Source organism: Spermophilus citellus (assembly GCF_964194105.1).
Source record: "Spermophilus citellus genome assembly, chromosome: 1".
Lineage (NCBI taxonomy): Eukaryota > Metazoa > Chordata > Mammalia > Rodentia > Sciuridae > Spermophilus > Spermophilus citellus.
In genome coordinates this window covers 268,979,843-269,004,425 of record NC_138182.1, presented here as the reverse complement: position 1 = coordinate 269,004,425, position 24,583 = coordinate 268,979,843, and the positions used below count along the sequence as shown (strand labels likewise).

The window sequence follows — 24,583 nt, the reverse complement described above, 5'->3', positions numbered from 1 at the left end:
ATCTCACTAGGTTGCTTAGACCTGGTCCTGAACTTGGATCTTTCTATCTCAACCTCTCAAGTAGCTGGGAATATAGGCATGCACCACAGTGTCTAGCTTCAATGTGTACTTTCTAATTATTTTTTAATTGATGTATTATAATTCTATATAACAGTGGGATACATTGTGACATATTCATATATACACATAACATACTTTCCTCATTTTATTCCCCATCAGAATATTTATTTATTTATTTGAGGCACTGGGGATTGAATTTAGGGGCAATTAACCATTGAGTCACATCTCCAGGCCTTTTTACTTTTTTGCTTAGGGCCTAAATTGCTGAGGCTGTGTTTCTCCCACCTCAGCCTCCCGAGCCACTGGGATTACAGGTATGTGCCACACTCAGCCAACACACACATATATATATATATATTTTTTTTTCTTTTGGTACCAGGGATTGAACTCAGGGGACCCGACCACTGAGCCACATCCCCAGCCCTATTTTGTGTTTTATTTAGAGATAGGGTCTCACTGAGTTGCTTAACGCCTCGCTTTTTGCTGAGGCTGGCTTTGAACTCACACAATACTCCTGTCTCAGCCTCCCTAGCCACTGGGATTACAGGCATGTGCCAGTGTTCCCAGCTCCAATATGAATTTTTTTTTAGTGTGTAAGTTTTTTAATTGTAGATGGACATAATACCTTTATTTTATTTTTTTGTGGTGCTGAGGATCGAATCCAATGCCTCATGCGTGCCAGGTGAACACTCTACCACTGAGTCCCAGCCCCAGCCCCAACATGTATTTTTTAATAACATTGTTGTCATCATATTTCAGGTTGCCTCAAGTTACTTTAGGGAAAGGTACAGAGGTCTTGTGGAAAGGATATTACCGCTTTGTGTTGAATTCCAGGCCAAACTAGAATCTTGTCATTTATTCAGGGGTTATTGAATATTGCACATTTTATTCTTTTGTTGGTTTTGAAATGAGTTCTCACTATGTTACCAAAATTCCTCTCAAATTCCTGGGCCTAAGTAATTTTCCCACTGTTGTCCCTTGATTAGCTGGGAGTATAGGTACATGCCTATATAAAACTTTCTCTTTCATTTATTTGCTTGTATATATTTTACAGTGCTGGTGACCAAACCCAGGGCCTTGCATATGCTAGGCAAGTACTCTACCACTGAGCTACAATAAGGCCTCTTATTAATGAACACCAATATATTGAACACTTTGTATATTTATTATTTGAAATTGTTTTTTTTTATTGCATAACACTATGGGTAATACAAAGTCAGATAAAACACCATTTCAGCCCTCCAAATTTCATAATCTGATATGAAAAATAGGCTTATATTTCTGAGCAGCCCACAGTAATAAATTGTGCACTGTGACCCAGTACATGTTCATATGTATACCTATGTACATATTATCTGACACAAATGTCTCATTAAATGGTATTTACTTTTATTTTGAGTTAATGGATTCATTCTGTATGTTTCTTTTCTGTTCTGTTTCGTTTTTTAGGAATTCTGTTATTTCTTTCATGGCTCACTGTGAATGAAGCATATTCTTCAGTGTTGAAAAAAACTGTTCTAGTATATTTAGTATTATTGTAGCCCATTTTGTATGTATCTTCCTTTCTGTGGTCTTGTTTAGAAGATACTAATTAAAGAGATAAATATAAAATGTAAGGAGGCTTGAATTTGGATGCATGTGTGTAATTGTAATATCCATTTTCTTTAATTTATTCACAGAGCAGTCTCTTCGACTTATTCCTCTGCAACACTCCAAGGTGGCCAGTATTGTTAGAGACCAGAATCTTTCTAATGTGTGGACAGTTGAATATGCCCTGGAATTATTGTTCATTGGTGGCTTGGTTACAGAGGCTATATGGTTAGCATATAAACTTGGAGACTGGAAGACATCTGTTGCAATTGGCGTGGCCTTCCAACTCTTCTATAAACATGATAGCAATTTTGTGAGGTATGTATTTTTAGGTAAGCTTAAGTATAACAGTATCATGTAAAGTAGCTTATATTTCTCTTATTATTGGTGTTTACGTATGTGGAGTTCTTTATTCAGCATTGGCCAAAAGAGCTTTCTAATGATAGAAGTATTCTGTATGTGCTCAATGTGCATGCGGTAGCCACTAGTTACAAGCAACTGTTGAGCATTTGAAATGTGGCTAGTGAGACCAATGAGCTTCATTTTGAGTTTAATTTCACCTATATTTACATAGCCACACGCTATGTAACATAGTGATTACTGTGCTGGATAGCTCAGTGGCTTGCTTATTTATAATAAAACATTTAACATATTTATGTGTTAGTAATGCCCTTAAAGGACATCTAGTCAGTGGGAGAGTTTATCCCAAATAGGATTTGAGTTTTAAATTAATTAATCTGATCTTTCAACTTTTCAGAATATTATGGCATTGCTGTGTCTTTTATGTGTTTTTCAGTTCACTAATTCAATATATATTTCTTTCTTTTTTTAAAAAATTACTTTTAATTAAACTGAAAATACCATGACACCACATTTTATATGCTTAAATTTTTTTAATATTTACTTTTTAGTTTTAGGTGGACACAATATCTTTATTTTGTTTTTATGTGGTGCTGAGAATCAAACCCAGTACTTCACGTTTGCTAGGCAAGCATGTTACCACTTGAGCCACATCCCCAGCCCTATATTTATTTATTAAGAAACTGCCCTGTACAAAGCTTAACGTCAGGTATTTTAGTAGATATAAACCTAAATGTACATAGTTTCAATGCTTTAAGGCATTTATACTTTAATAGAGAAAATAGGACAAAGCATTATTATAATTTACACAGCAGTTGGTGTGGTAAGAAAAGGATAGTGGTACCATGGGGACAGTGATATTGTCAAGTGGGGGAAAGACAGGAAACACTATGTAGGAGATGTCATTTGAAATGGGAATCAAAGGACATATAGGATTTGGATGAATTAAATAAACATTCAAAGAAAACATCCTAAGTATGAGCAATGGCATTTGGCAAAATTAAGTTTTGGTTCAGTTTGGATAAAGTATGTATGTAGAATAGCAGTAGGAAATAAGAGTGGGAAAATGTATTAGGATTATAATTAGGGAGGGCCTTAATAAACTGTTTGTTTTTTGTATGTAGGGTGAATAGAGTGTGTGAATTCTATTGTTTCTTTCTTTTCATCTTTTTGTTGTTGTTGTTGTTTGGAGGATTGAATCTAGGGGCACTTAACCATTGATCCACATTCCTAGCCCTTTTGGTATTTTATTTAGAGTCAGGGTCTCCCTGAATTGCTTAGGGCCTCACTAAATTGTTAAGTAGGATGACTTTGAACTTGCAATCCTCTTGCCTCAGCCTCCTGAGCTGCTGGGATTACAGATGTGTGCCACCATACCTGGCTTTCCATTATTTCTTAAATTTTTGTTTAGTTTGTTTTTATGGTGCTGGGGATTGGGCTTAGGGCCTCACACATGCTAGGCAAGTGTCTACCGTTGAGCTTTTCTTTTATCAAAATTTGGATTCATTTCCCTTAATTTGATGTCATTTCAGGTCCAAAAAAAAGTGTCCGAAGCTACCATTAAATATGACTCCAGCTCACATTTTTCAGAAAAAATTGCAGTGTTTTTTAGGTCAACCAACCTCTTTGGAAGGAAAACAGGAAATGGGCTCAAAATATAAACAATTCTCAGGTGTGTTACATACATAAGGTCTGACATCAGGTTAATATAAATTTTGTAATATAAGAAGTTTATAAATACCTGGAGATAGATTTATATTGTATGATTCCATTTATATGATTCTACAAAAAATAAAATTATAAGAACAGGAAACAGTGGTTGCCTAGGAGTAGTGGGGGAGGAATTAACTACAAAGCATAATGAAAGAATTTTGTAGAGTGATGGAAGTGTTCTTACAGGCCTGTGCAGATATATCAAAGTTCACTGAGAAGGATGAGTTTTACTGAATGTAAATTATGCCTCAGTCTGATTTAAAAACAAAAACTCAAGTTATTAGACCAGTTTAAGAGCCAATTAATGAAAAGATAAATCTGAGCTATTTATTTATTTTATGGATACATGATATCCATAAAATATGCATGTAATATATATACATCTCTACATAAATATAGAGATAAAGACAAATATAAACAATATGTAGAGAGATATCAAGAATTGAAGAATAAGAAAATGAAGTTAAACTTTGTAGCATGTAGAAAAGTTGTCTGTTAGGAATTTCAGTTGTGTCTCTACCAAATTCTGGATAATGGCTACCTCTGAAAGATGGAATATGATTGATATGCAAGGAATTTCAGCTACATATGTAATATTTTAAAAAATATTTTTCATTGTCAATGAACCTTTATTTTATTGATTTATATGTGGTGCTGAGAATCGAACCAAGTGCCCCACACATGTTAGGCAAATGCTCTACCACTGAGCAATAACCCCAGCCCCAATATATAATATTTTATTTTTAAAAAATCTAAATTGATGGGGCTGGGGTTGTGGCTCAGAGGTAGAGTGCTCACCTAGCACATATGGTGCCCAAGGTTTGATCCTCAGCACCACATAAAAATAAATAAACAAAACGAAGGTGTTGTGTCCATCTACAACTAAAATAAATATTTAAAAAAAATCTAAATTGAATATCGTGAAATGTTAATATCAGACATGGATGACAAGTGAGTATATGAGTGTTATATTCCATAGTTCATAGTGTACTTAAAGTACTTCATAATAGAAAAAACCCTTTCATCTCCAGTTCTGTCCTATGTCTCCTTTCAGTTTGCCTTCTGGGACATATCTGTGTATATACAGATATTTTCATATTTTAAAGCCATAAAATACAACTGACTTTTGCAATTTTCTATTTTCTCCAGAAGCTTTTTTTATTAATTACATTATTATAAAAGAATTGTCATGGACCACTGAAAGGAAGATTACTCTTTCACTCCCTTCTTGACAGGATTAACCCGACTAAGCATCTTCTGTCATAATGTTGTATATTAAGAAACATTTGTTGTTGGGCTGGGGATGTGGCTCAAGCGGTAGCGCGCTCGCCTGGCATGCGCGCTGCCCGGGTTCGATCCTCAGCACCACATACAAACAACCATGTTGTGTCCGCCGATAACTAAAAAATAAATATTAAAAAATTCTCTCTCTCTCTCTCCCTCTATCGCTCTCTCTTTAAAAAAAAAAAAAAAAAGAAACATTTGTTGATTTGCTGTATTTTAATGTATATTATTTTGGTGTATTTGTTTTTTCCATTGATATTTTTTCAAATATTACTACTACCACTACAAGTTTTTTTTTTTTTTTTACTAAGGACTATATTCTAACATTAAATGTGTAGTTGTTCCTAGAGTATCTCTTTTTTAGTTTTAGAAAAAGTTTCATGCTCTAATTGCTTATGATCTTAAAATAACAAGAAAGTTCATAAATTTTTGTCTATAAGTTTGGATGTTTTGCTTATTAACCATTCTATTCTCGAGAATCTACTTTTTCAGATTAAAAAATTTAGAAAATAGGATGAGAAGTTAAATGAGAATTTTAACTATTTTACCAAATTTTGTATTTAGTAGATCCCATTGAAGAAGAAGATGCAAATCTGCTATTTGGTTCAGTACAAGAAGTCCTGAAAGCATCAGTTATGGCTGATGCGGATATTCTTTCAGACACTTTACAGCATCTGATAGATTCTGCCAAGGACTTCAGTAAGAAACTGTGGGGCTTAGTGCCTGCCGGCTTGTATCTTCCAGCTCCTCCATTATATTGTCCCCAGCCAGCTATTCTTAGTCAAGTAAGCTTTTGCATTATTCCTTTAATTAATTGAAAATTGATTTTGGTCAGTTTTAAAAATAGTCAACCTGAAGTCAAGCATTGTCATTAACCTATCTTTATTTTTTCTTTAGCATTTTAAATTTTCTTATTATCACTAAAATGGGTTGTCTTATTGTTTCCAGGAAGATGGAGATGATCTTTTTGTAAAAGCTGAAAAAGACAATCGCCAAAAGGTGTCTGGAATACTTCAGAGAGTTCTCTTGCTCTTCAGGGCAACTCGGTGTTCTTTTCCTGTAGCACAGTGGTACATTTTGCAGCTGAGGAGGGCAAGAAAAGTCATGCAGAAGGTATGGGAATGTCTTATTTACGTGCTGTGTTAAACAACTGAAATAAACTGATACTTTTACTGTAATAACACTTTTCCAAGGAGTCCTGCCCTGTGCATCCGTACATTTCAGTCTTATTTATGGTAAGCAACATAAAAAGAGCAGATTCTTTCTGCCAAAAGATGAGAACTTTGAACTGGGTCTCCAGGTTAGTTATATCCTGCCTGATAATACAAAATGTCCAGTCAGTTCGGTCCTGGGAATTAAATTTATTTCTTCATTGAAGATAATATAAACTCAATTCAGGACTGAGGTGTGGGAAGAATTCACTTCTCTCTGGGGAGAGATCTCTGTTCCGTTGGGGCTTCAGTGTGTTACTGGAAAGTTGTTTGTTCTCAGCTCTTGTGTCTTAAAAAGAGATTTCAAGCAAGACACAGGTGTGGTCAAAGTTTAGCAAAGTTTATTAGAAGAGAAAGAGGAAGGGCATGGGAAAAGCACCCTCAAGGGAGATTGTTGTTGCTGCTCAACAAGAGGAGTGGGGCATTTTGTCCTTATTGGCATCAGATCAATACTGGTATCAGATCAATGTTGGCATCAGATTCGCCATTTTAGACCGGGAGCCATTTTATCTAGAGGCTCCAAAGTTTCCATTCTGAGAAAGTGCCGCATGTGCCTGTTAAAGGATCAGCCCCACCCCAGTTTATGATGCAACTCCTAAGCAGCTTAGGAAATTCCCCTTGTGGGCTATAAAGCTGCTCTGTGAGTGCCAACTCCCAGCCTTGTGGGTTTGCCTTGTGCTACTGACAATAAATCTCTTGCGTGAGAGTCTGGTGTGTGGTGTGGTCTTTGGACTTTGCGTAGTCTCTGTGAGTGTCGTTTCAGTCCTAGTTTTAGTTAGGGCTAAGTGACAGTTTCCAGAGGGTCTTTCCCAAGCACTACCTCCTAGCTCTTGATTGACAGTTGGATTGTATTAGATTTCTAAATCCCTGTTTCGTATACCTTAGTCAAGAGTGTCTAAGTGAAATCCATAGGGTGAAAATTTATAATTACAATAAGATTAAATGATATGTTGAGGACCTAAAGGCAACTTTTGATCATCTCGGCTTTCACCTTTTTATTTTGTCTGGAACTTTGAGGCCATTTAGCTTTCCACCCTCCAAGTAGAGCAGGCCATCTTCCTCTTATCAAAGGAGGAGTCTTGAGCAAACTCCTTGGCCCTGTGATATGTTGTTACAAGGCTATTTTCTTACATCAGAGCAGGGCCAGGATGACTTTATTAAGTTGTTTCTTTAGAAACATATTGAGAGTTAGCACATAGGCTCCTGTGTAGATTTAACACACTTAATCCCATGTTTCTGCCTCTCATGTCTACCTGTTCCGTAAGTGGGTTCAAAGCATCCAAAGTTAGAGTGATTACTTGGCTATTTGCTATCCTTCCTTCCCAGGTTTATGTCTCTTATGTTCCTTTTGCTTAATCTATAACAGCTACCCTCTTTAAAAAAAAAATCTTGATTTAGATAAACAGGGTAATTTTCCTGTACTATATTCTAGATTTGTCTAATGGTTTCTTCATTTAGCATCATTTAACTCGTTCTTGTTTCGTTTTATTTCCTGTACATGGGTGAGCCACCTATACTCATGGAGGTAGGGAGGTTTGGTGCTATTCAGGAATGACCCTTCATAATGCTTCCCCATTGTACCATGTCATGGGGCACATGTGGCACTTTTGATGGTAGTGAGATTGATCAGTGGGTTTGGGTTTATGTTGTTATCTTCCATCAAGTGCCCTACCAGCCCACCAACTTTTAATCTCAGTGGCATTTATTGATGATCCTTGCCTAGAGTCATTTTTTTAAGTGTTGTCAAGTGAGGACTTTCTACCTCTGTCATTGTAGATTAGGTTTTTAAAAGTTATATATGAAGTTAAATTTTTTTATATTTGTTTTTTGGTTTTGGAGTCTACACAGTTTATCTTAAATGAGATTAGATGCCTGTATTTCTTTTCTTTCTCTAAACTGTGGGGTAAGCCAGGGATGAATAACCTTAGGTTGTTTTTTATAAGCAAAACTGAGTGACAGGGGAGTATAAATGATTTAGTTAGAACTTTTTTTTCTCTTTTGAGATGTAATCTAATGAAATTCTTGAATTAGATTTGTGATCTAAGCTTCTGAAAGAATAGCTGATTTCAGGACTATTGTCCTTCCATACTAGAGGAATCATGCTGTTTTCCATTTTATATGGTTGATCTTCACTGCCTTGTTCTTCTGTAGTTTCCTCTCAACATTATTTATACCAAGATTAATGTATTGCCATTTTTTTACTTTCAGATTCGAATGAAAGGTTCTCTTCCATCACTGAATCCTTTCCCCCAGTCCTTACTTAACTACTGTAAAGGAGGAGTAGCATTCTTCAGACCTGGAGCAACTGGAGACCACAAGCTTGATGAAGTTTCCATTAGAGCAATTGGTTTGTTGACAATGAACTACTTGCTTAGAAATTATCCTATACGTGAATAATGGTGTATAATTTATTTGATTTGGCAAAATTTTTAAATGATTTGACTCTTCAAAATATGGAGTGGTGTATAATATTTTACTTAGTGTTTACAAGTGAATGCTATAATTTTAACAGCCATGTATGTACATGCATTATAGTGTGGTATCCAATTAGGATTTTTTTTTTTTTTTTTTTTTGGTGCTGGGAATTGAATCCAGGGCCTTGTGCATGTGAAGCAAGCACTCTACCAACTGCACTATACACCCAGCCCCAGGAATTTATTATATAATACAAAATTATGACATTATTTTTGTTGTTTCATTATTTAAATTTGAAATTTAGATGCTTTTCTTGCCTGGTGGTGCTCACCTATAATTCCAGCTACTTGGGAGGCTGAGGCAGGAGGATCGATCACAAGTTTGAGACCAGCTTAGCAACTTCAAGGGACTGTGTCTCAAAATAAAACAAAATGAAAAAAGGGATAGAGTATTCCTAGATTCAATTTAAAAAAAAAAAGCTTTTCCTGTGATCATTTTCTTTTCTTTTTTTTTAAAAAATATTTATTTTTTAGGTGTAGATGGACACAACACAATGCCTTTATTTTTATGTGGTGCTGAAGATCGAACCCGGGTCCCACCCGTGCTAGGCGAGCGCTCTACCGCTGAGCCACAATCCAAGCCCCACCTGTGGTCATTTTCTTGAAGTTAGGGTATGCTGCCAAACATGAAGTGGACAGGCTTTGACCTTATCAGAATAGATTTATCATTTGTTTTCTGTTTTTCTAACTTAAGATATGCTGTCTAAACATTTTTTCCATTTAAAAAACTTTCATATCTATTAAGTTGAAAATTTCTATTAGCAAAAATTAAAAATTTAATTCAGTTTTTGCACTTTTAAGTTGCCTCTGACACATTAGGTTCCTTTATTGTATTTTAAAATAATTTTCTTAGGTAGATTCTTAGCAGTAGAATTGTTTAGTTAATGAATATACCTATTTTACATTTCTTAAAATAGTATGCCAAATGTTATAATTCCTTTAGATTAATTTGATGGGTTCAAATGATAGTTTTATGTTAATATGTTTTCCTTGTGACTATACTGAGTATTAGTTTTCTATTATATTTCCTTTTATAAATTCATTTCCTATTCATAGTCTTATGTCCAGTTATCTGCATAATAAGCCTAAAAAGAAGTAAAACTTTGGATGCCATTCCACATTTTTCTCTTTACTTATTAATTTTTACCATTCTATTAATATTAAGCCTTGATCCCTCTAGACTTTGATTAAAATGGTCCTTTATAACTCACTTAACCTTTGTACTAATCTTAAATAATAAATGTCCTGGGGCTCAGATTGTCTGTTTTCAAACTATAATGGCATCAAAATGCTTTTCAATTGCTTTTCTCAGCTGTTATGAGCTTAGTTTATAGACTTTTCATTCACTCTAAGAAAAGAAAGGGCCAGGCAGTTGTCCTTTGGAAATGTGTGTACAATCCAATCGTATTTTTTAAAAATTTGTACTTTGTAAATAATGAGTTAAATTCACAAAAATCCCAGTTAGAAGATTGTTGATCATAAATAAAACATGAAGCTGAGTGTAGTGGTGCTTATAGACTCAGCTACTTGGGAGGTTGAGGTCAGTGGATCACTTGAGCCTATGAGTTCAAGACCAGCCTCAGCAACATATCTAGACCCCATCTCAAAAACAAAACAAAACAAAACAAACAAAAAAGTTTGCAAATGATTGAAATAAAGATTTGAACATACATTTTTATTTTTTAAGAAATAATTTATTGAAGTGAAATTAATATAACACAAGTTTAACCATTTTAAAGTAAATAATTCAGTAGCATTTAGTACATTCCTAGTGTTGTGTGGTCACTACCTATTCCGAGCGTCTCTTGACCATGTAGTAGTTTCTTTTCACTTTCTCCTCCCTCTATCCCTTTGAGTGCTGGCTTCTTTCACTTAGCACAGTGTTTTAAAAGCTTAGCCACATTGTAGCATGTGCTAATATTTATGCCTTCTTGTGGGTGAGTAAGACTCCTTGTATGGCTACACTACAATTTATTTATCACTTAATGTATATTTGAGCTCTTTTTACCTTTTGACTCTTGAATAGTGCTGCTATCAATGCGTATGTACTTGTACTGGTTTGAAAATCTTTCCATATCTTTATACATTTTAAGGGAGGGGCAGGGTAGTGAATGTGGGGAGGTGGGCAGAGGCAGAGAATAATAAAATCACAAAGTAAGAGAGCCCTATGCTGGTTGATATGTTTGCTAAAATAGGTCCAGCTAATTCAACTTTGGGCTTCTGACATTCTTCCCAACCACTTCTATCAGTAATAAAAGCAAGAAAGTGTGCTAAAATGACATGAGACTATGCAATAGGATAAGTGCTTTGGAGCTGATAAGTTACCAGAGACATATTTTACTCTTGGGTGTGTTAGGATGTGGAACATGTGTTTTTAATTTTTTTAAAATTGTAGATGGACACAATACCTTTATTTTCTTTATTTTTATGTGATGCTGAGGATGCTGTAATGCCTCACACATACTAGGCAAGCACTCTCTCACTAAGCTACAATCCTAGCCACTTGAACATACATTTTAATAGTTTAATCTTGTCCTTGAGGGTCACTATTTAATTTGCTTAGTTTGGTCTTTCGGTTTTTGAGAAGTGATTTGGCTAGATTAAAAAGTTTGCATTCCTAGTTATCTAAAATAACAAAGTTCAAATTGTTTTAAAGCTTCTTATAGAGAATTTAAAAAACAAAAAAGATAATTAACTTTCAAGTACTTATTAGCCACCTCGACCAGATGTCAACACATGAAAGCAAATCTAAGATATCATGAGATTTTACTCATAAGTACTTCAGTATGTGTGGTCAACACAACAGGAAGTTTTTGAAAGCACAATTCCATTATTATACCTAACAAAATTCATTAAAATACTTTCACATTATATATTATCTATCCTGTGTTTTATATTTACTTGAGTATCTCAGTATGACCTCTTCAGTTATTTTTTTTTTCAAATCTAGAACCAAACAGGGTCCTCTACACATTGCATTTTCATTGATATGTCAATTTCTCTTAATGTATAATAGTTTCTCTTTCCCCATTATTTTTTTCAGGCCATTTATTTATTAAGGAAACCAGGTCATTTATCTAGTAGAATTCCTCTAATTCAGTTTTAGTTGATGATACCTTTTTGGTATTCAAACTTTCATGACCACAACTTCTAATAAGATACAGATATTATATTAGTACTGTACATATATTAGTACTGTATGTACCTCAGTACAGTACTATATGGAAATGAAAATTTAAGGAGCCATCCTTACTATGTACCGTACACTATTGCTATTTTCTGTTGCATTGTATTCTAGTTTTTTTAAATGGTTGAGACTCACTGAATTGATTTTATAGCCTGATAACAATCTATAATTGGAAGAACATGGAAAAGGGATGTTTTTAGATGAGTAGCTGCTGAGTTTGTTCTGCATGTAACTTTATGATTCTTGACCCTAGTTCGGTCCCAGCATGCCTGTGAAATAAGAAATAGTGAAGCATTTATCAGTTGGTGCCTTTCAACAGATTGGGCCATGCTCCCTTGGTAGAACTCATCAGAATCTGGGATATGGACTTGGATCATAGTGCAAAACTGCCCCCAGATGATCCTGACAGTCTTAGGGGTGTTTACTCACCACTCTTCTCTTTGGGGTGGATAGATTTGTAGAAGACCTGTTTTCTCCTCAGTTTTCATAACATCTAACTATACTTTGTGGTTTTGCAAGTTATTTTTAAAATAAATTAAGTAGCTTTCTAACAAAAATGAAAATACTAATCACTAAAATAAAAGTCAGTTTACTGTAAAAATAGGCTCATTTAAAAAGATTAAGGCTTTTGGGGTTGTGACTCAGCGGTAGAGCACTCGCTGGGGACGTGCAAGGCCCTGGGTTCAATCCTCAGTACCACATAAAAATAAATAAAAGTATTGTGTCCAATTACAACTAAAAAATAAATATTAAAAAAAATAAATAAAATATTAAGGCTTTTAATGACTTAAATTTGGGGGGATTACTTTTCTCCCTCCACAGGAAAAGACTCTGTTAGCTATAGTAGTAGAAAAGATGAGTCTTACTTATGGACATAGTTAATTAAAATAAGGGAAAGTAAATTTAGTGTTAGCAGAATAGTTGAAATTCTTTTTTCTTGTACTGTGAGCCCTTGCATTATGTGTAGTTAAGTTATGATACTCCATACTATATTGGTGATATTAACCCCATGAAGTTACAAAATGAGTAAACTGATAATAAATAGAGTAAGTTATATACTTTATGATTATGTTTCCAAAATTTTCATCAACTGATATGCATGATATATACAATAATGTGCATCAAAATTCTGGAAGAACCTATGACTTTCATATAAGGTATTTATGATAAATGTGTTTCTTTTATAATTAATAAAATAAAGACATTTATTTTGAAAAAATAACCATCAGAGGTGAAGTTGTTCTATTAATGTACATACTCATACATTCTTTTCATGTTTTTATTCCTACTTTAGGTTGCTTCAGAGAACTTTGTGCTTTGTGCTGGGTGCTACATATCCGTGATAAATTATCCTATAGTTGTAGGCAATATCAGAAAGCAAGAGAAAATGTGATGGGAGAAAAGGTATTTGCCAGCAGAAGAATAAGAAAAATGAACAAACATTACTTGGGAAATTATTCTTTAATGGAAGATTTTATTCTTTGAAATAAACTTTTTTTTTTTTTTTTTAAATTCACTCTGGTCTATTCATCTAAACTGAAGAGACAATTATCTTTTCAATATCTCTTTAGGACTTTGAAGAGGAGTTTGATTCCTGTATGGTGGAGCATTGTCTCAGTGCACTGGAATGGGCTTATAGAATGCTGCCTTTCTCTCGGTTTTTTAATATTGAAGAACTTATTCAGGATATAATTTTGAGCCTTATTGGAGAATTGCCACCAATCAGAAAGGTGATGTGATTGTAGGTGAAAATAAACTTAAATCTGAATTAGAGACTTTGAAGAATTTTAATTTTGTTTAATAAAATTAGTGTTCCCTATGTCTGGCCTATTTTACTTAGCATAATATCCTCCAGACTCAGAGACAAATATTATATGGTCTCCCTGTGTAAAACCTAAAAAATTCGAATTAATGGAAGCAGACAGTAGTAGAACAGGTTGTCAGGGCTGGGGTTGTGGTAGAAATGGGCAAATGTTGGTTATAGGGTCCAAACTTTCATTTATAAGAGGAATAAGTTTTGGATACCCAATGTGCAGCCATAGTGACTGTAGTTAATGATTCTGTATTATTTACCTGAAATTGGATAAGAGAGATTTTAAGTGTCTTTCATCTCCTACACAATGATAACTATGTCTGGTTAATTAATTTGTCTGGGGTAATCAGTACAGAGTGTATATGTATATCAAATCATCATGATTATAATCCCAGTTATTTGGGATCTTAGAGTAGTTTTGATTTGCATTTCTGTCTCAAAAGAAAAGGACTGGGGATGTAGTTTAGAGATAGACTGCATGCCTAGCATGCACAAGGTCCAATCTCTAGTACTGAAAAATAAATAAATAAACAAACAAACAAACAAATAAATAAATAAATAAAATTAGACACTATCACATTGTGCACATTGAATGTACACAATTTTTGTTTATTAAATATTTTAAAATTTAAAAAATAAAAAAGACAAAGCTGATGCTGAACTTTCATTAGCAAGCTCATGCTTAAGAGAGGATTTGACCTGACATCAAAAAGTTAGTAATAAATATGCATTTATGTTTGAGTTGAAATGTTTGAGGAATGAAAAGGAAAAAAAAAGAATGATGTTGCTCAAAGAAATTTCAAAAATTTTTTTCTTAAGGTGGCAGAAATATTTGTGAACGCATTTCCGAATCCCGAGGAAATAAGAGTTCCTTTAAGAGAAAAGTATCACTGTCTTCGACAGAGACTCAGACACTGTGTTGTAAAAGGTATTTGTTATTTCTCAGATATTTAATAGATAAATGGCTAGAGATGCTCCCTCTTGTTTGAAAGCATTCATTTTCTGTTGTTTGTGTGGGTCTGTGCATTTTTGTCTTTCCTTTCTGAGAAGATAGCCACACTTCCTCATGGCAGAACTAATTGTCTTGCTTTGGAGCCAGACTGAGCTACTTTAGATCATGGCTCTGTCAGTCATTAACTGTGTGACCTTTGATCAGCATATAGTGCTTTGTAAACTAGTGTTTATATACTGTGTAAATAGTATACACACACACACACTCTCTCTCTCTCTCTCTCTCTCTCTCTCTCTACTGAAAAGTAGTATTCTTTCATTCCATTTGTGGTTATTTTATATTATATATTCAAGATGACCTTGTGGATTTTTTTTAAATTATAGCAAAATATATATTATTGTTTTAACTTTTCTTTTCTTTTTTTTTTTTGGCAGTGTTGAGATAGATCCCAGGACCTCATACATGCTAAGTGTGTGCTCTAAACTGAGCTACACTAGTGGCCATATGATTATTGTTGTTATTATTTTTTTGAGGTGCTTTGAATTAAACCCAGCAACTTGTCCTTGCTAGGCAAATGCTCTACCACTGAGCTCCTTTTCCAATCCTTTATTTCATGACAGGGTCTTGCTAAGTTGCTGAGGCTGGCCTTGAACTTGTGATACTCCTGCCTCAGCCTCCCAAATAGCTGTGATTACCACACTGAGCCCAGCTGGAAGTTTTTATTTTTATTATTTTTTAAAATTTATATATGACAGTGAAATGCATTAAAATTCTTATTACAGATATAGACCACAGTTTTTCATATCTCTGGTTGTATACAAAGTATATTCACACCAATTTGTGTTTTTATACATATACTTTGGATAATGATGACCATCACATTCTATCATCATTTCTAACCTTCCTCCTTCCCCTCCCGCCCCTCCCAAATTGTATCTAGAGTTTGTCTATTCCTCCCATGTTTCCCCCCCTACCCTACTATGAATCAGCCTCCTTGGATCAGAGAAAACATTCAGCATTTGCATTTTTGGGATTGGCTAACTTCCCTTAGCATTATCTCTTCCACCTCCACCATTTGCCTGCGCCATGATTTTATTTTTTTTATTGCCGAGTAATATTCCATTGTGTATAAATGCCACGTTTTTTTTAATTGATTCATCTATTGAAAGGCATCTAGGTTGGTTCTACAATTTAGCTATTGTGAATTGTGCTTCTATAAACCTTGATGTGACTATGTCCCTGTAGTATGCTGTTTTTAAGTCCTTTGGGTATAGACCAAGGAGAGGGAGAGCTGAGTCAAATGGTGGTTCCATTCCCAATTTTCCAAGGAATCTTCATACTGCTTTAGAGCAATGGATGAGTGTACCTTTTTCCCCATATCCTTGCCAACACTTATTGTCATTTGTCTTCATAATAGCTGCCATTCTGACTGGAGTGAGATGAAATCTTAGAGCAGTTTTGATTTGCATTTCTCTAATTGCTAGTGATGATGAACATTTTTCCATGTATTTGTTGATTGATTGTATATCCTCTTCTGTGAAGTGTATGTTCAGGGCCTTGGCCCATTTGTTGATTGGGTTATTTGTTTTCTCCGTGCTTAGCTTTTTGAGTTCTTTATATACCCTAGAGATTAGTGCCCTATCTGATGTGGGAGGGGTAAAAATTTCTCCCAAGATGTAGGCTTTTTATTCACCTCACAGATTGTTTCTTTTGCTGAGAGAAAACTTTTTAGTTTGATTCCATCCCATTTATTGATTCTTTATTTTAATTCTTATGCCAAAGGAGTCTTATTAAGGAAATTGGGGCCTAATCCCACATGACGAAGATTAGGGCCTACTTTTTCTTCTATTAGATGCAAAGTTTCTGGTTTTATTCCTAGGTCCTTGATCCATTTTGAGTTGAGTTTCGTGCTTGGTGAGAGATAGGGATTTAATTTCATTTTGTTGCATATGGATTTCCAGTTTTCCCAGCACCATTTATTAAAGAAGCTATCTTTTCTCTAATGCATGTTTTTGGTGCCTTTGTCTAATATAAGATAATTGTAATTTTGTGGGTTAGTCTGTGTGTCCTCTATTCTGTACCATTGGTCTACCAGTCTGTTTTGGTGCCAATACCATGCTGTTTTTGTTACTATTGTTCTATAGTATAGTTTAAGGTCTGGTATGGTGATGTCACTGCTTCATTCTTCCTGCTAAGGATTGCTTCAGCTATTTTGGATCTCTTATTTTTCCAGATGAATTTCGTGACTACTTTTTCTATGAGGAATGCCACTGGGATTTTGATTGGAATTGCATTAAATCTGTACACTCCGGCTGGAAATTTTTAAAGAATTCATATTACTGTCATTTTTTTAATATTTATTTTTTCTTTGTAACTTAATACAGTACCTTCATTTTGTTTGTTTATTTTTATGTGGTGCTGAGGATTGAACCCAGGGCCTCACACGTGCTAAGCGAGCACTTTATCACTGAGCCACAACTCCAGCCCCAACTGTCATTTTTTAGAATTACAATCATCAAGTCTAGTTATGTCCTGTGATCATACATTATTGTCCATGATCATACATAATGTCCCATGATCATACATTATTACATTAACAAACTTGCTTTTGTGATTTGTATTTTTAATATATATTTTGCTATCTTCTAAAATGTCCTGTTTATATATTAATAAAAATGCTTAAATTTTTTTTCTAAAAAAATTTCTACAGGTCGCCTTGAAAAACTTTCCTTTAAATTATTTTTCACTACTTGCAATACGAAAGGTGTCCTTATTATTTTGGATAAAATTATACTCATTTTCCCTTATTCTCCACTCTATGGAAATAGAAAATAATATTAGTTATTTTTTAATAATTATTGATTTGATTTTTGAAATAGACTTTCCAGTGAATACTGAAGAAAACATAATCTGTAAGAATATGGAAATAAGCCTTAGCTGTTATTTAGGTTCCCTGTCCCCAAGAGGGACCAGAATTGGGTTTCCATATATTGTGTTGAAATAATTTAATGAACCACAAGCCCCTTTCTTCTTTTCTTTCTAGGTCCCCAGACTGAGGAAATGATGTCTGTTGTCATGCATTCTATCCATAAAGTGAGGGTAAAAGCTCTAAAACGTGTGCGGAGAAATATAGGTTCTTTTGAGATGAATGTATGGGAACCAATTGAAGAAGAAAAACCAGATGAGACTGTGGGTTTGGATAGGTTTTCTCTGGGGACTAGCCTGAGCAGAAGCACCCTCACAGAACTGGGAAATTCTATGATCCATAGTGAAGGAGATACAGCCGATACATTCTCTGAAGCTTTGTCGGCTGAAGAAAAAACTAGGATACCTTTCTGTCAAAGGTACAACTAAGATTTCTTAGTAACCATTCACTTCCTTTGGAAAATAATTTAAAAAAATAATTCAAAGCACTTCTGGTTCCATTTTGCATAAGGGACACCCAACCCTTAACACTGTGATTGGGTTAACCACATTATTTTTAAGGGTTTCCATGGTAGTACTTGAATATTCATTTTTTTCCTTCCACATTTTTTTATTGGTATATTGTACTTGTACATAATGATGGGTTTTGTGGGTATGTATTCATGCATGCACACAATTTAACAGTATAAAATTTGGCCAATATCACTCCCCAACACTTACCCCAATCCTCCCCTCTACCCTCCTCTCCTACCATACCCTGATCCCTTTCCTCTATGGATCTGCTTTGATTTTGCATATTTATTTTTGAAATTTATTCATCAATTGTTGGGAAATTCTTGCTTTTATTATCTAAACCCATGTCACTGTGATTTAAGCCAATTTTTCTTTTATGTTTCTAGTAACTGCAGTACAGTTTTTTTTCCTCGTGACTTAAAGACTATATAATCAACAATAATTTTGCTTAAGTGAAATTATTACATCTACTCCAAATGTGTGCTTAAACTGTATCTAATGGCATTTTAAGTGGTGTGCTTGTTTCACAAAACAGTTATCATTTAATGTTAGCACAGGCATCCCCATGAAAGCTGCTTACTGTGTATTCTCAGAAAAAGTGTGTTAGTTTCAACCTCATCAAGAGATCTTAAGTATCTGTTCTGCCCTAAGGACAGTGTTGAAAAAGAAATTTTACAGTAATTATTGTTGGCAGCTAAGGTGCTTGCCTAATGGGTTTCTTGGCAGCTGGAAGTGTTTAGAAAAAGTTCCCAACTTTTCTGTGGTAAAATAAAAAAGAGCAGTCTCGCTTTTGCACATGATATGTGTAAGGGGGCTGAAAGGAACAGTCACAAGAAAGAACTTGTGGTTTTTATTGATTTTGTATTCTTAAATTCTGGATAAAATTTAGAGGACCATATTTTACACCCAGAAAAAGTATTCTTGTTTTTTATAGTTAAATTTCTGTCAATATATTTTAATATCTTTTAACACAAGATTTCCCTCTGATATTAGTGTGTTGTATTTGTTGAGCCTATTGAATGTTCCACTTTTTAGAGATCATTTTAGTCTCCTTCCACATTTGAAACAGTAATTGAGGCACAAAAATGTTGCATGACTTAATCAGTACAGATATTTTGTATGTCAATTCTGAGATCAGTTTTAGTAATTCAGTGATCATTAATTATGTCTTTTTCAATTTTTTTCTGTAGAAACTCCCCAGATAACATGGAATTAACACTGATTCATAAGCCCAGTGATAGAAAGAAAATATGTAATCAGAGCAAAAACCCTAAAAAGAAAGAAGATCATGAAAAGCTGTCACAAAGTACACTTCCTATAATAGGTGTTTGGGAATTTGAGCGTGATGATGATGAATATATTAAATTCCTTGATCTTTTCTTGAGTTACGTTCTTGAAAGAGACCTGCTCAGTTCCAGAGATCCTGGCATTCCATTTTTAACCAGCTTTTCTGTACAACTTAGAGAACATGAGCTTAATTCTTTACTTTTTGATGTACATACAACATTAAAACGACGTCAGGGCAAAACTAAAAGCCAGAATGTGTTTAGAGCTGGCTCTTGCTTTGTTGTTGCTCCTGAGTCACCTGAATCTGGAAAAGCATCCTGTGTAAGTGATGGATATGCCATAACTTTAGAAAACCACGTACTTTCGACTTCAGAACTTGTTAGTCATGGGATGAGACCTTTTTTAGAGAACCCTTTGCATGATATCAGTAAAGATGAAGGAAAGAGTGGATTGTTTGGTTTAAAAAAAAAGTCTATTTACAGAATTCAAGATGGTAATCGAGAGAAACCTCTGAACCAGAGACCATCAAACCATAGTTTTTGGTCTTCCAAGACCACTATACCTAGAAGACACAGTTTCAAAGCAGTTCAGTGCAATGATATTAACCCTCAGGAAGATCTCCCTTTGACAGTAAAGAATGCATTTGGCAGTATAGGAAGACTGTTGGAGTGGATGATAAGGTGGTCTGATCGAAGATTGCTCTGTGATTCTGGTATCACTCGGTCACCCTGTGAGTACAGTCCAGTAATTCGTGTGAAGACTTCTGCAGCTGCCATTCTTACCTCATTATGGCTTTTGGAGCAACCCTATTATTTTTCTACATCTAAGGCAAAAAATGACATTATTAAGGTAAGGAAGTCAACTGTTTATTAGAAATAAGAACTGTAATTTTTATTAAAACTGTATATTTTCCCCTTTATTAAAGAATCAGTAATTAATGGGAAATTAATAGTAATGTTGATTATATTCTTTATTTTTTTAAGACATTGATGGACCTTTATTTTATTTGTTTATTTACATGTGGTGCTTGCGAATCGAAACCAGTGCCTCACACATGCTAGGCAAGTGCTTTGCCATTGAGACACAATCCTAGCTCCTGATTATATTCTTTATCACTCAGTTTTTTTTCTTCCAGTAATTTTTAAAAAAAATATTTATTTTTTAGTTATAGGTGGACACAACATCTTCATTTTTTTTATTGTTATGTGGTGCTGAGGATCGAACCCAGTGCCCCATGCATGGTAGGTGAGCACTCTAACTCTGAGCCACAACCCCAGCCCCAACTACCAGTAATTCTTTTAATTCTTAAACATAATTAGTGTTTGGGGGTGTAACTCACACTTGCCTAGTATGTGTGAGGCCCTGGGTTCCATCCTCAGCACTACAATAATGATAATGGTGGTGGTGAGGGTACAAGTGCTTTCATAGAGGCTATAGGTTTTGAAGTGTATGTGTTTGTGAAAAATAAAAAAAAGATGGATAACTTTAAGTGATATTACAAATGCCATAACATTTATATTATTTCTCTTTTAAGTGTCAGACTTTGGTTCAGATGAAGGATTAGGTATTGACCCATTTATTATTATTGATGCTTCATTAAATGCAACAGGGAATCTTTTTATTTGTAGTCTCAGGCCAGAAGAGTACAAAGAACCTCACCTGGAAAGGTAGGTGTTTTGTCAGTAGAGAAGTGCTGTTCTTTGTTTTCTCTGGTCAGTAGCAAGTGCCTTCATTCTAAAATAGTTTATTCTGGTTCAAGGGTAAGGAAGTCAACTGTATAAGAGTTTCTGTAGAAACTCCCCAGATCCATGCTATCACCCAGAATTTGTATTATTTTTTGTTTATATGGGTGTTTTCTTTCCTTCTTTTTTATTTTTGTTTTTGAGATCAGTTGTTCTCCTAAGGTACACAATTTAATTATTTGGTGCTATGATTATGTGTTATCTTTGAAACTTGCATTTTCTAGTTAATATACACATAAATTCCTAGGTGCCTGTATTTTCATGCAATGTGCCCTTTTTTTTGGTTCCTGGGATTGAACCCAGGGGTGCTTAAACACTGAGCCACATCCCCGGCCCTACTTTATATTTTATTTAGAAACAGAGTCTTGCTTAGTTGTTAAGGCTGAGGCTGGCTTTGAACTCAAAATCTTTCTGCCTCAGCCTCCCAAGCTGCTGGGATTACGGGCATGTACCGCCGCCACTCCTGGCCACTGGGTCATAACTACTGAATGTCTTTATTTTTTTAAAATAGTCTGCCATTCATTCATTCATTCTGCTACTGGGAAATTGAATCAGGAGTGCTTTACCACTTAGCTCCATCCCCAGTCCTTTTTGTATTTTGTTTTGGGACAGGGTATAAATTGCTGAGACTGGATTACAGGATTACAGGTGTTTACCACAACACCTAGCTAAATGTCTTTATAATTGCAAAGAAAGTGAAACTAGAGTATTCAATTTTCATTGCCATCGTTTGGTGACCTGAAAATAATTAGGATACACTTTAAGAATTTCGAAGTTTATTTCTTTGGTATACTATGTAGGAAGTCATGTGTGCTTTTTCCAGGTGGAATAAAGACTTGGTCATTGCTTCAGCAATAAATATTGAGTTGTAAAACTGCAATAAATACTTGATAAATGAATAAGAGAATTGATCAGGAGAAGTTTATAGAAAGTATGAATAATTTAAATATAAAACTTAAGGGATCACTAATGAAAACAAAATGCTATAAATGGTTTGTTTCAGGAGCTAGAGAATCATACTAAGTTTCAGATTGGATGCAGTATGGAGAGGAGGAGGAACAAAACTGATGCTGGCTGTTTAGCTGTAGTAGCAACTCAAGGTGGAACTGAGGAAAGAGATGATCAGAATGAATTTTGTCAAAGTATCTTGAAGTAAGTTGCTCCTTGTGCTCTTCTTTTCAATAGAGGTTGACTGGTTTGTTAGTTTGGGGCTTAAAGGGAGGAATTGAACCCTTGAAAGTTAAAGAAATGAGCATTTTCTTTGAACTAGAAGAATAGAAATGAGCTTTCTGATATACTTCAACAATTAATTGCAAATTATGTTTTGTCCCTGTTGGTCTGGCTTTTTTAGAGAGGAGCTAATTCATCTTGACAGATCCAGTTATTAGTTTATTGACCATTCAGAGGGAGTTGAATTAATCCAATCATCAGGTTTTTTTTATATGAAATAATAATAATATATCTGAATACTGTGTTAGCTTCCTGTAACAAAGTACCTGGGAAAAGGTTTGCAGGGTGCAGTGTCACATACCTGTAATTTAGTGGCTTGGGAGGCTAAGACAGGAGGATTGAGAGTTCAAAGCCAGCCTCAGCAATTACGAGGTTCTAAGCAACTCAGTGAGACCCTGTCTCTAAATAAATTACGAAAACAGGGCTAGGGATGTGGCTCAGTGTTTGAGTGCCCCTGAGTTCAATTACTAGTACCAAAAAAAAAAAAAAAAAAAAAAGAGAGAGAGAGAGAAAGAGAGAAAAAAGGTTTGCCATGTGAACCTTTATTATAGCAAATATCAAGGCAAAAGCTCTTACAGCATGAAGATTCCTTTGTGAAAAAAGGCAATTTTAGATAAGTTGAAATTATTCTAGTCTTTTGAGTAAATGAAAACTAGAATATTCAGCTATTTGTTGATCAATTTTTTGCTGAGCTATGTACCAGAAATGTAAAAATTAGAAAAAAAGACTCGATAAAGATGAAAATGAAGTTTATAGTTATTTAAAAAAGCATGGAGTCAAGTGGAAGCATGCTCTTTGTCCCTAAGAATGAGTTGTAACTTTAGTTGCTGCATTTTTTTCAGTGGAAAGCTGACTGAAGCAGAAAATCCTAAAGTAAAAGAAGTCAATGATGAGATTATTTCCATCAGTCATAATTCTGAAAAAGAATTTATAGATTCCAGTGAGAATCTTTTAGAAGTAGAAACATTTACACAGGATGAAATGGATATGCATATGTCAAACTGTGAAGGTCAGTTATATAGATCATCATTTTCTTTCACTTTATTAATTTGAAATTAATAAGTGATACCTGAAATTATAGTTTTATATCTAAGTCAGTATGTTTACAATATCCCAGAAATAAAAAGAGAATGTTCTTTATGAAATGTTGAGTGTATTTGTAACCTTAGGTTTTTAATAAAACCAAAAACACATAAGGCATTTTTTTGTTAGTAGTTTTTACAATTATTGGGCCTCTTGTCCTACCTGTTTAATAATGACAGGCCTCTTAATTCCTGTGAACTGACCCCATGAAACAGATGTCATCAAAGCAGAAACTCTGAGAGCTTTACATATGGAAAGGAGCTCTCCTAGGACTCATCAGGGATTTACCTGATGAAGAGTCTAAGTGTTTTTTTTTTGTTGTTGTTGTTTTTTTTTTTGAGAGAGAGAGGGAGAGAATTTTTAATATTTATTTTTTAGTTTTTGGCGGACACAACATCTTTGTATGTGGTGCCGACCATCCAACCCGGGCCGCATGCATGCAAGGCGAGCGCGCTATCGCTTGAGCCACATCCCCAGCCCAAGTCTAAGTGTTTTTTAAAAAATATTTTGTTAAGGTAGAAAATGTTTCCTGTAATATTCCTGAAACCCTTAAGTAAGTCAAACGATTATTTTTCAAAAGGCAAATTTTCTTTTCCTTTAATTTTCTTCTAGAAGAATCTGTTGGAGGTCTCAAAAGTCCCAATATTGCCATTTACATGCCAGCTTTACCACAGCAATTGGAAGAGGTAAATCAATAGTGGATAAAATGATCTAACTTCTGTCTAGAGTTTAAATTATATCTAAGGGTTTTTATCCACTATTACAAAATATATCAAAGCAAAGCTATTATCTTTTACATCTGCACTATTGAGCTAAGAATAGAGCCATGCCTTGCAGAATTTTTCTTTCACTAAAATTTTACTAGTACATGTCCAATAATTTTAGGCAATGACTCTCTTTTAATAAACTGCTTCAGCAAATTAATCAAGAGTGGTGAAAATGTTTGTAATTTATGAAGTATAATTCAGTATAGGATGTAGTTTGTAATACTATATGCACTTTCTATATTAATTTGTTTTCTCAAAATTCTATATACATTGAACATCTAGGTGGAAGATTGAGTTTTCCAATTAATGTAACAATTCTTTTAGAAAAGAGTGGTCTTTTTTGATTTTGTAGTTGTTTTCACAGATTAATTAATAATCATGCAGTGATGAGT

General features: G+C 34.5%; 1 protein-coding gene across 1 annotated transcript in view; it reads left to right on the top strand.

Moving 5' to 3' along the window:
- CPLANE1 (ciliogenesis and planar polarity effector complex subunit 1) overlaps nt 1-24,583 on the top strand; it is a 132,936-nt gene that overhangs the window by 30,518 nt on the left and 77,835 nt on the right. The window contains exons 17-29 of the mRNA XM_081301656.1: nt 1,740-1,968; nt 3,543-3,682; nt 5,572-5,792; nt 5,956-6,120; nt 8,427-8,565; nt 13,174-13,283; nt 13,451-13,609; nt 14,512-14,620; nt 17,688-17,988; nt 19,273-20,218; nt 22,115-22,263; nt 23,184-23,350; nt 24,037-24,110. Coding sequence (XP_081157782.1) covers nt 1,740-1,968; nt 3,543-3,682; nt 5,572-5,792; nt 5,956-6,120; nt 8,427-8,565; nt 13,174-13,283; nt 13,451-13,609; nt 14,512-14,620; nt 17,688-17,988; nt 19,273-20,218; nt 22,115-22,263; nt 23,184-23,350; nt 24,037-24,110 — 2,909 coding nt within the window. The remainder of the gene's footprint in view (nt 1-1,739; nt 1,969-3,542; nt 3,683-5,571; nt 5,793-5,955; nt 6,121-8,426; nt 8,566-13,173; nt 13,284-13,450; nt 13,610-14,511; nt 14,621-17,687; nt 17,989-19,272; nt 20,219-22,114; nt 22,264-23,183; nt 23,351-24,036; nt 24,111-24,583) is intronic.